General features: G+C 47.3%; 1 protein-coding gene across 2 annotated transcripts in view; it reads right to left on the bottom strand.

Annotated features, from left to right (window-relative positions):
• Window positions 1-15579, bottom strand: part of SCUBE1 (signal peptide, CUB domain and EGF like domain containing 1) — a 139349-nt gene that overhangs the window by 104992 nt on the left and 18778 nt on the right. For both annotated transcript variants that reach the window (XM_044915773.1, XM_044915774.1), the window contains exon 3: window positions 11353-11481. In XM_044915773.1, coding sequence (XP_044771708.1) covers window positions 11353-11481 — 129 coding nt within the window. The remainder of the gene's footprint in view (window positions 1-11352; window positions 11482-15579) is intronic.

Below are 15579 nucleotides of genomic sequence, written 5' to 3'. Positions count from 1 at the left end.
CCATGGCCCCTCTGCTTGAATGTGGGCAAACCTTTGTAACTGCTTGAGGCCAGACTGTAAACCCTGTGCGGATGCAGCAGCCATGCCGTGAGGAAGCCCGCACCGACCCATGTGGACAGACCATGTGGTGGGGAGGTGGCCCCATACGTGCTGGCCGACAGCCAGCATCAACCACCAGACATCAGCAAAGAAGCCTCCAGATGATTCCAGCCCGGCCATCAAGTCATCCCCAGCCTTGGCGTCTTCCCAGCGAAGGCCCCAGACACGGTGGAGCAGATGAGCCGTCCCTGCCGTGCCCCAGCTGAACTCCTGCCCCGTGGAAGCCAAAAGCCGACTGAAATGGAGTCTGTGTCACGGAGGGCGGGGTGGTTTCTCGTGCAAAACCAGCGCCTAGAACACTACTCCGAACACTACTCCATCCAGCACACCAGTCTTGTCCCCGTCATTTTCCATCGAGTCGTTTTATATTTTCCACTGGAGCTGCCCTGACTGAACTTCCCTTCCTGAGTTCCGTGTCGGCGTGTTTACTGTCCCCCACCCCCGTGGAAGTTCACACGCGTGTGCACGTCGTTGTTTCCTTCACCACTCCCTGGTTTCTTCAGCACTTGAAACCGCGTCTGGCCCACGGCAGGCGCTCTGCACAATTTTTTGGAATAAAACAGGTGAACACGAGGTGGAAGGCTTTGGTGTCACGGCTGTCGCAGCCTTCTACCTGGCCTCCCAGTGGCGACCATTTCTGTCTTTGTATGCTCCTAGGAGTCCTGACAGAGACGCCCCTTGATCTTCGCCAGGAGCTCAGCACGGCGGTCTGTGGAGGGACAGGGCCCAGGTGATGAGGCACCTTTACAGATTTGCTTATATTTTCATTCTACAGATGTTTATCGTATGCCTATGATGTGCCAGACATTGCACCAGGCTCCGAGGAGGAAGGCGGGGGGATAAAGAAGACGTCTTCTGCTTCCAGGGGAAGGAGACAGAGCCATGGCGGTGGTGCGTGCGACGTGCTCACAGAAGACTTCAGGGCAAAGGCAGGTGAGTGACAAGAAGGACCTCACCGGGTCCTCGCTGGGGAGGGGTAAGGGAGTAGCTGTGAACAGCAGGGACATGCCGAAGGACTCCATGGGTTGGGAAGGCTGGGCCAGAGGGCACGGGATGGCACAGGTGAGAGGTGAGGGGGGAAGGCTGACAGGGCCCTGGGGACGGGGCCTCATGAGCCAGTGAGCAGATGCACGGGGAGGCCATGAGAGAGAGAGTTCTGGAAGAACGGGACTCTGCACAGTCACATGGGGTAAGACCACAACCTGAGGGAAGTTCAAGGGTGACACAAAGCTCCTACATGGGCAGCAGGCTCCTGCCTTGGCCAGGGGAGGCAGTACAGGTTTTGGGGAGGAGGTGCCCTTGGGGGGAGCTCTCTGGAGCCAGGGGCTCCCTCTTGCCCCCCAGCACTCTACCCACCTGCCTGGCTTGGCAGATGCTGGGATTTCTGGATGTCCTCTGTGACTCCCCAGTGCACAAGGGGTGCATCCCTAACACCCCAGGGAAGGAAGCCAGCCCCTCCCTGAACCTGGCCAGCCTCCCCGAGCTGGTGCTGTTCTGGGCACCGTGGGGCAGGGGGGTGGTCAGTGACTTACAGGCTTGAGCTGGCAGATGGTCTTAGCACTGCCACTTACTGGCTGGGTGGCCTCGTGCAGGCCACTTTCCCTCTCTGAGCCTTGGTTTCCTCATTCATAAAAAGGGGCCACGAATGGCTTCTGCCTGTGGACGCTGTGAGGACTGACTGATGGAACGTGAACACAGCATCTCGCACAACTCCGGGCGTGTGGCAGAGACTCCAGCACAGTTCCCTCATCTTGCCCAAGTGGAACTGCCTGCCTACCACAAGGTCAGGCACACAGTAGGTGCTTAATGAGCATTAACGGGAAAGTAGCCATCTCGTTAATAAAACAACTTTTCTGCAGAACCTGGCTACAGATGACTTCTCTCCATCGGGGGAAAAAAAGTGCTGAGAAGCAAGTTCAAAATTCAAACTGTGAGCAACTTGAGAAACATATTTTTCAGTAAGTCAAGGTAAAGACTGGGGTCGAAGAAAACATCTGGCTAAGTGAACTAATGGCTTTAGAGAAAAAGGACCCTTGCTTTGTGGAGACGGGAAAAATTATCCACTGCTGGTTTTAATTTAAGATGAAAAAAAATCTTATTCTATTAGCCTAAATATTGCTCTTATGTTCAATTGCATGGAGTTTGGAATAATATTTTTCAAACAGAACTACTGCTATTTCAAGTAATTACAATGCTAAAAGCAGTCATTTGGGGTTGAGCAAGGATCTCATCATGGTTTAAATTCCCTCTGGTGTCATTTTCTGTTATATTTGAGAAATTCCTCAATAAAGATGTCAAATAGAGAGAGGGTTTTGCTCCCCAGAGGACAGATTTGGCCACCCTCCCAGGCAAGCCATCTCCACAAGAAAATAACCTCGTTTGCTCAAAAGAAAAGGTTCAACTGTGAAAACTCAGGCAAGAAAGTAACCCTGAAGCCATCAGCCTCTTTCTCTAATTAACTCAGAATGCTTTTCGTACTCTGCTGATGGGGATTTAGTCCAGTCATCATCCCCGAGGAATTTAGTAGTGGTTGAGAGAGGAATGTTACAGCCGGACAAGACTCCTGACCTGGACTCCTGGAGACCAAAAAACAGGAGATGCGAATGGGCTTCACTCTCCCCGGTGGGTGATGGGTTGTGAGTGGGGCTCACAGTGACAGACCAGAGACAGTCAGGACTGCACAAGGCAGCAGAGAATAGAGAACCTTCCAACAACTCTGTCAGCCTCCCCGGCCACTGAGCACCCACTGGGGGCAGGCCCTGTGCTGGAAGCTTCACCAGGAAGCATGAACGTGATTCCCACTGAGACCAAGCAGGTAATTAAATGCCCAAAGATTGTGAGCAATAGGGCATGGTGAGGACTGTAGCCAACAGGAAGTACATGCCCCCTCCAAAGGGGGCAGCTGCGGCACAGCTCCTGTCAGTTGCCCTAGCTCTACACTGAGACGTGGGTGAGAGGTGCCCCCTGCCTGGGGCCCCATGCTTTGGGGGTGCCTGCTCTACCTCTCCTGTGGCTGTAGCCCTCCCTGGGGAGTAAGGAGTCCACAGGGGATCATGTGCATCTGGAGCACAGACCTGCCCTTCTAGACCACACCCTGGGTATTTGAGACCCTAAAATTCCTTGTCCGAATGGCCCCAAGTCTGTTCTCAGAGGGATAGAGGACACTTAGGACCAAGTGGTGGAGAAAGGAAAGGGGGTTTGGGAGCAAACGGCCAGAGCTTGAACATTCAGGTTAGGATGTCTTCAGGCTCCCTGAGGTGTAGGATAGAGCCAGACATGGGGAGAAGGGCTGGGAGCGGGCACTGCCCACACGACCGCTTTCTGACACAAAACTCCAAGGAATCCTAGATTCGAAATTCCAGTCTAGCCTTCCAGGTCATTAGGAAGGAGTATTTGTCAAGGCAGAAGAGATGGAATATATTTTAGCTTTGAAGCTTTGTCACTCTTACATACTTGGCCAGGGACACGTGGTATACAGGCCCCCATCGGCACTCCTGCCGAGGCCCAGCGTGGCAGGGGCCAGGTGACTGTGGCCAAGCGGGAACAATGCTGGAAATGCTGATCTTTATATGACATCCCTTGCTTTTTTTCAAGTCTTATTTATTTATTTATATTTATTTATTTAAAGCTTTTATTTTAATCACCTGGTGCTCATCACAACAAATGTAGTTCTTAATCCCTGTCATCTGTTTCTCCTACCACGCCACCCACCTGCCCTCTCATAACCATCAGTTTGTTCTCTATAGTTCAGAGTCTGTTTCTTGGTTTGTCTCTCTCTCTCTTTTTTCCTTTGCTTGTTTGTTTTGTTTCTTAAACTTCACATATGAGTGAAATCATATGGTATTTGTCCTTCTCTGACTGGCTTATTTCACTTAGCGTAATACTCTAGCTCCATCTATATCATTGCAAATGGCAAGACATCATGCTTATTAATGGCTGAGTAATATTCCATTGTATATATACACCACATCCTCTTTATCCATTCATCAGTTGACGGACATTTGGGTTGCTTCCATATCTTGGCTATTGCAAACAATGCTGCTGTAAACATGGAGGTGCTATAAACATTAGTGTTTTCATATTCTTTGGGTAAATACCCAGTAGTCTGATTGCTGGATTGTAGGGTAGTTCTATTTTTAACTTTTTGATGAACCTCCATACTGTTTTCCACAGTGGCTGCACCAGTTTGCCTTCCCACCAACAGTGCATGAAGGTTCCCCTTTCTCCACATCCTCACCAACACCTGTTGTTTCTTGTGTTGTTGATTTTAGCCATTCTGACAGGTGTGAGGTGATCTCTCATTGTGATTTTGATTTGCATTTCCCTGATGATGAGTGATGTTGAGCATCTTTTCATGTGTCTCTTGGCCATCTGTGTGTCTTCTTTGGAAAAATGCCTATCCATGTCTTCTGCCCATTTTTAAATTGGATCATTTGCTTTTTGGGTGTTGAGTTGTATCAGTTCTTTATACACTTTGGATGCTAACCCTTTATCAGATATGTCATTTGCAAATATCTTCTCCCATTCCATAGGATGCCTTTTAGTTTTGTTGATTGTTTCCTTCATTGTGCAGAAGCTTTTTATTTTGATGTATTCCCAATAGTTTATTTTTGCTTTTGTTTCCCTTACCTGAGGGGACCTATCCAGAAAAAAGTTGCTATGGCTGATGTCAGAGAAATTATTGCCTGTGCTTTTCTAGGATTTTTATGATTTCAGGCCTCACATTTAGGTCTTTAATCCATTTTGAATTTATTTTTGTGTATAGTGTAAAAAGTGGTCCAGTTCCATTTTTTTGCTTGTAGCTGTCCAGTTTTCCCAGCACCATTTTTTTCCCATTGGGTATTCTTTCCTGCTTTGTCAAAGATTAATTGACCACATAATTATGGGTTTATTTCTGGATTTTCTATTCTGTTCCATTGATCTACGTGTCTATTTTTGAGCCAGTACCATACTGTTTTGATTACTATAGCTTTGTAATATAACTTGAAGTCTGGAATTGTGATGCCTCCAGGTTTGCTTTTCTTTTTCAAGATTGCTTTGGCTATTAGGGGTTTTTGTGATTCCATACAAATTTTAGGATTTTTTGTTCTAATTCTGTGAAAAATGCTGTTGATGTTTCGATAGGGGATTGCATTAAATCTGTAGATTGCTTTGGGTAGTATAGACATTTTGACAATATTTGCTCTTCCAATTCATGAGCATGGGATGTCTTTCCATCTCTTTGTGTTGTCTTCAATTTCTTTCATTAGTGTTTTATAGTATTCAGAGTACAGGTCTTTCACCTCTTTGGTTAGGTTTATTCCTAGGTATCTTATTATTTTTGGTGCAATTGTAAATGGGATTGTTTTCTTAATTTCTCTTTCTGCTGCTTCATTATTCGTGTATAGAAATGCAACAGATTTCTGTAGATTGATTTTGTATTCTGTGGCTTTCCTGAGTTCATTTACCAATTCTAACAGTTTTTTTGGTGGAGTCTTTAGGGTTTTCTATATAGAGTATCATGTCATCTGCAAATAGTGAGAGTTTTACTTCTTCCTTACCAGTTTGGATTCCTTTTATTTCTTTTTTGTTGTCTGATTGCTGTGGCTAGCATTTCCAGTACTAAGTGGAATAAAAGTGGTGAGAGTGGACATCCTGATCTCAGGGGAAAGGGTCTCCGTTCTTCCCCACTGAGGATGATGTTAGCTGTGGGATTTTCATACATAGCCTTTACTATGTTGAAGTATATTCCCTCTAAGCCTTTGTTGAGGGATTTTATCATGAATGGATGTTGTACTTTGTCAAATGCTTTTTCTGTGTCCATTGAAATGATCATATGGTTCTTACACTTTCTCTTATTGATGTGATGTATCATGTTGATTGACTTGTGAATAGTGAACTACCCTTGCATCTTGGGAATAAATCCACTTGATCATGGTGAAAGATATATTTTTTAATGTATTGTTGGATTTGGTTTGCTAGTATTTTGATAAGGATTTTTGCATCTATGTGCATGAGAGATAGTGGCCTGTAGTAATCTTTTTTTGTGGTGTCTTTATCTGGTTCTGGTTTCAATGTAATACTGGCTTCACAGAATGAATTTGGAAGTTTTCCTTCCTCTTCTATTTTTTGGAATAGTTTGAGAAGAACAGGTATTCTTTAAACAGGTATTCTTTATCTTCTTTAAAAGTTTGGTAGAATTCGCCTGTGAAACTATCTGGTCCTGGACTTTTGTTTGTTGGCAGTTTTTTGATTACTGATTCAATTTCATTGTTGGTAATGGGTCTGTTCACATTTTCTATTTCTTCCTGCTTCAGTTTTGGTAATTTATATGTTTCTAGGAATTTATCCATTTCTTCCAGGTTATCCAATTCGTTGGCATATAAGTTTTCCTAATATTCTCTTATAATTATTTGTATTCTGTGGTATGTGTTATTATTTTTCCTCCCTCATTTGTGATTTCATTTATTTGGGTCCTTTCCCTTTTTCTCCTGATAAGACTGGCTAGAAGTTTATCAATTTTATTATCTTTTGAAAGAACCAGCTCCTGGTTTCATTGATCCATTCTATTGTTTTTTGTTTTTGTTTTTTTTTTAGTTTCTATTTCATTTATTTCTGCTCTAATCTTTATTATTTACTTCCTTCTGCTGGTTTGGGGTTTTGTTTGTTGTCCTTTTCCCAGCTCCTTTAAGTATAAGGTTAGGTTGCTTATATGAGATTTTTCTTGCTCCTTGAGGGAAGCCTGTATTACTATAAACTTCCCTCTTAGAACAGCTTTGGCTGTATCCCAGAGACTTTGAACCATTCTGTTTTCATTTTCATTTGTTTCCATGTACTTTTTTATTTCTCCTTTTATTTCCGGGGTGACCCATTCATTGTGTAGTAGCATTTTATTTTTTATTTATTATTTTTTAAAAAAGATTTTATTTATTTATTTGACAGAGAGAGACACAGCGAGAGAGGGAACACAAGTAGGGGGAGTGGGAGAGGGAGAAGCAGGCTTCCCATGGAGCAGGGAGCCGGATGCGGGGCTCAATCCCAGGACCCCGGGATCATGACCTGAGCTGAAGGCAGACGCTTAACACCTGAGCCACCCAGGCGCCCCGTCTAGTAGCATTTTATTTAATCTCCATGTATTTGTGGTCTTTTCAGATTTTTTTCCTTGTGGTTGAATTCTAGTTTCATAGCACTGTGGTCAGAAAAGATGCATGTATGTCTTCGAACTTTTAGAATTTGTTGAGGCTTGTTTTGTGGCCTAGTATGTGATCTATTCTGTGACATCCCTTGATTTTTTTTTATTATGTTATGTTAATCACCATACGTTACATCATTAGTCTTTGATGCAGTGTTCCATGATTCATTGTTTGTGTGTGACACCCAGTGCTCCATGCAGAATGTGCCCTCTTTAATACCTATCGCCAGGCTAACCCATCCCCCCACCCCCTTCCCTTCTAGAACTCTCCCTTGATTTTTAAATGTTGACAAATCATTCAATGAGGATTACGACAATGGTGATGATTACAAAAACACTGGGAGGATAAGCCAAACGTGTTTGCAGGCTGGATGAGGATGGCAGGCTGCCTGCTTGAAACCTCCACGACAACACAATGACAGTATCCAGCACCTGAGCAAAATGTGACATCTGTACATGCAGCTCTCCGTACCTGCTTTCTTATTTAACCGTCATGGTGACCCTCCGCGACAGGGATTACTGACCCATGTTGCAGTTAGGGGAACCTGCTTGGAGGGTTTGAGGAACTGGTCCCAAACCACTGATTCATGAGCAGTGGTGCCAGAGCTTGAGCCTAAATCTTCAAATTCCAAGCCCAGCTTCCTCTTCCAGCATTCTGTGTTTCTGCCAACACAGACACCATATCAGGCACTTTATCTCTCACCGCATGTTATGGAGGAGGGATGTGAGGCTCCGGGAGGTTAGGTGGTCAGTGTGGGATGGAGATGGTTGGAACCAAGGTCTGACTTCTCTAGAGCTGGAGTTTTGTTTTGAGAAGGAAAAAGCCCAAACAAAAAACATGTCTGTTGGGAAGGTTCTGCCCTCAGCTAAAAGCAGAGGAGCAACAGAGAAAGCCTTTTCTCTGTTGCCATATGTGTGAGTTAGAGCCGTATGAAGTTACAATCTGTGCTCGGAGGTGGGGGTGGCGGAGTCTTACCCAGTTCTTCAAATTAATCAGTGTAAAAAGAATCCATTGTAAAAATAAAAATAAACCCACCCAGACTCTGCTGTTAGTCAGGAGGCACTGGGTACACCTGCCAACATCCAGAACAAGGGTATTTAGGAACAGGTGGTTCTGCACAGGGAAGAGTGCTATGACCAGAAGGGGAGCCCCATGGGTCAGACACAGTCCCGGGAGTGCTGATGGCTGGCTCTGGCCTCCACAGGCCCACCCCAATGCATTTCTTTCTGAAAGTCGGTGAGCAAGATCGATGCCCATGACATTGTGAATGCTCGATACCAGGCATTCTGCTAGATGTTCTCTAGCCACTATCTCATTCAATCCTCATGAGATAGGGACTATGAATTCCATTTTACAGGTGAGGAAACTAGGCATGGAGGTGAAGTGACTGCCAAAGGTCACACAGCTGATAACTGGCAGAGCCAGGACCTGAGCCCAGAACGGGCGGTTCCCAAGGCCTGTCATCTGGGCCACTGGGTGCTACTGCCTGTTGTCTCATGGGGATATCAGCTCTGCCTTCCCAGACTAATCAGTTACTGAAGTGAACTCCTGGTGTCATCTGAAACAGTGGCAAACAACTGGTAAAACTCAGGGCTTGTGCTTTGGGAGGATTAAATGAGATAATGCTCGGACGAGACTTCACTTGGTGTCTGGCACAATAAAGGTCCTACGGCACAGCCCCAATCTTTACAATCTAACCAAATGCCCTGCCCACCTCTGCATCCGCCCTGAGCTCAACCCCCAGGAGCCCCCCCCCCCACCCCGCGGCTCTCTGCACAGGCCGTGCACTCGTCCCAGCCAGCTGCTCCCCAACCTTTGCAGAATCTGCTCCAGGCTATTTCCTCTCTGAAGCCCCCTGGGAAGCCACCCCACTTCCAGCCCCACCTCACCCAGTGCAGGGGCAGCTCTTCACAGGCCCCTCGGGGATCCCACAGCCTGCTGTCCAGACCTCCATTTCAGCACTTATTTTGGGTGTAATTACATGTTCGCAGGTCTGTTTCCCATAACAAGTCTGTCTGAGATCCAACATGCACTAAACAAAAACAGGCAGGGAAATCTAAGGCCAATCCACCACTGGGCAGAAGAGTTGTGGAATACTCGGGACGCCGCACTTGCCACTCCATGCACCGACCGGCAAGGTCTGCCGAGCCCTTTCACGAAGTCCCGCACCAAAAGCCATAAAAACATCTCAATGACCTTCTGACCCAGTCATTCCACTTCCGGGAAGAATGGTTAAAGGAAACAATTAGGAAATTAAGAAAAAATAAATCTATGCCCAGAATCAAACCTCGGGATTCTGACGGTAGGAATAAAACAAACAAAATAAACAAACAACCTAAATGTCCCACCACAAAAGGGAGGCTGAGTCACCCAGAGTAACAGTAGTGCCCTGTTCGGTGATGATTGGCGCCCGCTAAATGCCAGTCACTTCGCTCACCGTGTCACTCCGTCCTCGCGCACAAGCTGGTGAAGTAGACAGCATAATCACCCGGCTTTGACAGTGGGGAAGCAGGCTCGGGTTTGTGCCGGGAGTGCTCTAGGCAGCAGGACACCATCTCGGTCACTGCTCACGAGAGCCCGGGACGAAGCTGCTCTTTGTACCCTCCCTTTACCAATGAGGGACTGAGACCCTGAGACATGAATAACGGATCCACAGCCGCGCTTCTGCTCAGTCCACGGGCTTACCTCCTTAGCTCTAGCTGCTTGGCCCTGTGTCACTCAGCAGCCAGCAGCAGAGGAGGGCCTGGGGGACAGGCACGTCTGCTCTGAGACCCTGTACTCTTTGCCATGAGATGGTCCTCCTGCTGCAGACTGCAAACCACCTCTGTTATGAATTACGTCCCCCCAAAGATGCTGAAGTCCTAAAGACCAGTCTTCGTGGAGCTGTAACCTCCAATGGAGGTAGGGTCTTTGCAGGGGCGTCACAGGACTAGGGGACTGTGCCCTTGTAGAAGAGGGAAATTTGGACACAGAGACAGACCTACACAGAGCACAGACCACGTGAAAGCATGGGGAGACCATGATCTACAAGCACAGAATGCTGGAAGCTACCAGAAACCAGGCGAGAGGCCTGGGTCAGATTCTCCCTGGAAGCCCTCCGAAGGAACCAACTCTGCTGACAGCTTGACTTCAGATGTCTGGCCTCCAGCCTGGCAGAGAACAAATTTCTGGTGTTTGGGCCACTGAGTTTGTCACACTGAGTTTGTCACTCTGGCTCACGAATCACTTCTCACATTGTGAGACAGCTGGCAAAACGGTGACAACTGGGGCGGGCGGGGGTGGAGGATACCTGGGGGGCATGTGACGGGGACTACTGATTGCCACCCCGGGAAACCACACCTGGGGGCAGGGAGGGCTGCGAAGAGACACACCAGCACAACGACGCTGCTTTCCAATTTCTCTCCTTCTTCTCCTGCATCTTCCTAATTTGATCCAGCAAGCTTGCGTTACTCTTCTAAATTTCATACAACTGGCTTAAATCTATGTACTTGAACCATGAGAATCTGGAGGCATATGAGAATACTTGTGATGGGATGCACTGTGTTCCCCAAATCCAGGTGTTGAAGCCCTGACCCCCAGGACCTCAGAACATGACTTATCTGGAGATAGGGTCTTTCAAGTGGTAACTGGGTTAAAAATGGTTGTTGGGAGGGGCCTCACTCCAATAAGACTGGTGTCCTTATAAGAAGAGGCGATTAGGACACACACACACACACACACACACACACACACACACACACACGGGCAGAGAGAAAAAGAGAGGGCATGAGAAACCAGCTCCATGTAGGCCCAGAGAGAGGACTACGTGAACACACAGCAAGAAGGTGGCCCTCTGTGAGCCAAGGAGAGAGCCTCAGAAAGAGGCCTCACACCTACCAACATCTTGCCCTTGGTCTTCTAGCCTCCAGAACTGTAAGAAAATAAATTTCCTGTTGTTTAAGCCGGCCAGTCTGGGCCATTTTGTTCTGGAGGCCCCAGCAAAGCAATACAAGGAACCAGAGGAGGACGAGCCTTCCCACCGCCCCCAGCACTGTAGGCTGGAGCTGAGGCCCAGCGGGCAGGGCACGGCCGCATCACTCACCCAGGCAGTTGTGTCCATCGTGGGCCAGCATGAAGCCGTCAAAGCAGGTGCACCTGTAGTTCCCTGGGATGTTGATGCACTCGTGCACACAGCCCCCATTGTAGTAGTCATTCTCACACTCGTCGATGTCTGCAAAATGAGGGCCGAGAGAGGGATCAGAGGAAGGGCCTGGGGGTCCCCTCTCCCTCCTACCACTGAAGCCACCCTAGGGCATGACTGGTTCGGGGATAACTCAATAGGTATTCACTAAAGTCCTTGCTGGGGGCTGGGGCCCCAAAGATGACAAAGATGAAGAGCCTGGCACTGCAATAAGGCCGGCCACCTCCTTACGGGACAGTGCAGGATGCTCTCACCACAGTGAAGCAGGCAAGATTCGCACCCAGCTCTGCCTCCCTCAAAAGCCTCTCGACAATAGCAGCATGCGGGGGCCCTGTCTAAAACCCCCCCCCCCCCCCCCCCCCAACCGGCTCTCTTCAGTTTATGTGAAAGCCTCCCAGAGATGGAGAGCTCATGACTTTGTGAAGTGGGGAGTACTGAATAAAATGAACCTTGCATACCACCAAAAAACAGAACCTCTGGAATGAGAGAGAAGTCCATATACTCCACCTAGTTTCCTTCCACAGCAGCGCTGAAGCCTGAATTGCTAGGGCTCCAGATTCCTTGTTATAACAAAGGCTTCTGTCTCATAAACAATGGCCAGTAGCCTTTGTAAAGGTCACCTTTTTTGCTGTTTAAAGTCTTTTTTCAACATTTCCCATCAGGGGTCAAAGGGCTATCAGTTCTGGAGCTCCAAAGATTTGAGAGACCTCGGAGAGTAATAGGAACGCGCCTAGTTAACATCCAACGAGCGCTTCTATACCCAAGTAGAGAACCCCGTATGGCATTCTGTCCTCACACCCCACAGTAACTAGGGAGGTGGGCACTGTCATCCTTACTCCAACTTTACAAGGACACTGAAGAAAGTGGGGCACAGGGAGGCCAGACCCCCGCCCAAGGTCACACACCTCGGAAGTGGTACGAGGAGGATTTGAACGAGGCAGCCTAGCTTGGGAGCTCCGGGGGGCCCAGGCCGCCACATCACTGGGAGCAGCGAGCAGGGGGTGCCGGGGCCCAGGGAGAACCACCAGCATTGCCTCGGGCCTCGGTAACCCTGGCCCAACTGCTCCCGGGGCTCGCTGTCTCAGTCCACACTCGCCCTGGCCTCCACAGACAACCCAGGGAGTCTGGGAAGAGGGAGCGGAAGTGCCCACCTGGGGGAACCAGAAGTACCGTACTCAGTGGAACGGGAAGTGTCCGAACTAAGCACAACCGGAAGTGCCTCACAGGAAAAATCAGTCCCTCCCCTCTGGGGTCAAAGAGGGAGGTTTGAAGCCAGGTTCCAGCTATGAGCGCTGGCCCGAAGAAGAGAGGGGACTGAAGGCAAGCCTGGCTGCTCCCTTAAAGGCCTGGGGAGCTGGCAGAGACACCCAGCTCCATGCTTTCTCCATGCTGGTCCTGAGGGCAGAGCTACACACAGTGGAGGAAACCCATGCGGGCCAATTAGAGTTCGCACGTGGGAATGTCCATTGAAAAACAGGCTCTCTTGGGAGGTAGTGAGCTCTCTAACTCCGGAGGTGACCAAGCACTGTCTAGACATCTGCCTGCCAGGGACGCAGCCAGTAGAGGGGATAACTTCAGTGAAAACAACAGCACAAAAATGCCAGAAAACGGAGCCTGGGCTGTGCAGTCCACTTCTTGTGCCCACCCATCCACCCATGATGAGGAAAAAACAAAGTAGCCTGACTCTCCAAAGGTGCAAGAGACAGAAGCTTCTACCTAACCTGCCTGCAGTGGCCATCAGCATCAGCTGGGAAGCCGGCTCAGTTCTGCAAGTCATTTGAATTGTTTTTAATCATTATACTTAATACACTTAAACATTTTAAATAACATTGAAAGAGGATATAAGATTTTATGTTTGAAAGGGCACACAGGTTTATGAAGACTGAGATATTGATTACTTCTCATTCTCTGCAGCCCTGACCTTTTGCCAAAGCCCCAGATAAACCAATCTGACTATTTTCCCCCCTGAATCTCCCAGACACTCCAAAGGCAACATGGCCTGACTTTAATTCATCAACATGCACTTGCCTCGGGTTCCTTGTCCCTGTGAATATTGTTATCCTTCCATCTCTCCACAGACATCGAATCAGCTACCAAAGCATGGTTTTTCTACACCCTTAACATGGTTACAGTCTGCTCATTGATCACCTATTCCTCCACCTGCTCAGCATGGGCATCATCTCTCATCCAATCTGAACCAGCAGCCCCAGACCATTCCCTCCCTTCTTTTCTTCATGTAAACAGGTGGCTCAGGAGAAGATGGCCTCATCCCAACTCTGGGGTGGAGCCTGGTCGTCTAACAAACAGCATATGTAGCAGCAGCTCTTGGTCCCAGGGTGGGCACATGACTTAGGTTGGATCTGTGATACTGAGGGGAAGCACTTTTACTCCAAACTTGGGTAAAAGAATTCTCTCTCTCTCTCTCTGTCAGGTTGTACCTCAGAAGGAATTATGCAGATATTTACTGAAACACACACCAGCTGACTTAATTTTCACAGCAACCCTCTGGAGTGGTTATTTTAACTTCATTTTATGGGTGAACAAACTAAAGTGCAGAGAGGATAGGTAATTGCTCAAGGTCATATAGTAAACGGCAGGGCAAGGATCAGAACAGAGAGGTCTTTAAGTCTCAAAAACGTGTGTCCTTTCTAATAAGTTAGAATACCCATGACATGCCAGGCATTGGCAAATTACTTTATACACATTATTACATGCTTGGCACATCTATACTGTGTGCTGAGGAGGTATTATCTCATCATCCAAACACCCATTTATCAATTTCTCCTTCCATATGTCTGTTCATGCTAAACTCTATTCATCTAAATATCCAGTCAGCTGACCATCCTTCCATTTATCCAATCACCTATTATTCATCTATCCATTTATCCAGCCAAATATCTACCCATGTATTTAAATATGCATCCACCCATCTAAATATTCAGCCAGGCACTCATCTTTTTATTCGTCTAAACATCTAAACATCCATCCATCTGACATCCATTCACTCATCCATCCATCCAAATGTCTAACCACCCATCCATCTATTCATTGATTCAAACACCCACCCATCTATACACACACACACACACCCCCCCCACTCACTCATCATCCATCTATCCATCCATTCACCCATCTATCTATTTACATATGTATTCATCCACCCATCAACTTCTTCAAACATGATCCGTCTAAACATCTTACAAAATACATACAATAAGATTAAAAAAAATAACATTAGGAAAAAGAAAAAGAAATGAGGATCGAAGAATAAGAGAAAGCTGGTGAAAGTATACAAATACACTTGGTAATTCCAGCACAATTTCAAAAAGTTGGTCACAAATATGATTCTGAAATTCCCAGAAGCCACAGCAAAGAAGGAAATACAGAGTCACCACATCCATAAAATGCAATTAAACTGGTTTCAATGGTGCTAAGGTCTAAGAAAAATGTCTCTTCCCCTGGTTAGGTTAATCATATGCTCCAATTTGCTTGGCACAGTTCCACTTTATGCTGTTGTCTGGGTGTAATTATTGACAGCACACTTCTCACTCTCAAAATAATAACCTATTTGGTCACCATACCCAGAAGGCATTATAAAGAAATTGCTGAGTAATCAATAAAACAACTCTAGCCTTTTCCTTCCCGTGACACCCTATAGTGTTGGCCACCGTAGATGCCAGTAGGCAGAAGAGTGCAGGAATATTCACTGCTCATACCTCTTCCCTTAATTTATCTCCAAAGGATTTCCTCCAGATCCAAGCATCTCTTCGAACCATCAGTTCTGGGGTGCCTGGGTGGCTCAGTCGTTAGGCGTCTGCCTTTGGCTCAGGTCACGATCCCAGGGTCCTGGGATCGAGCCCCGCATCAGGCTCCCTGCTCCGCGGGAAGCCTGCTTCTCCCTCTCCCACTCCCCCTGCTTGTGTTCCCTCTCTCGCTGTGTCTCTCTCTGTCAAATAAATAAATAAAATCTTAAAAAAAAAAAAAAAGAACCATCAGTTCCTCTCCAATCCCCAGGCCTGATGTGTTACCACAGCGACCTAGGCCAGCCTGCAGCATCGGCTCACAACTAACCCCCCCTCCCCTGATTTCTGTGTCTGTGTGTCGAATTTTTTTTTTTTTTTTTTTTTT

This window comes from Neomonachus schauinslandi, chromosome 5, assembly GCF_002201575.2.
Source record: "Neomonachus schauinslandi chromosome 5, ASM220157v2, whole genome shotgun sequence".
Taxonomy (NCBI): Eukaryota; Metazoa; Chordata; class Mammalia; order Carnivora; family Phocidae; genus Neomonachus; species Neomonachus schauinslandi.
This window is presented reverse-complemented; position numbering and strand designations above follow the sequence as displayed.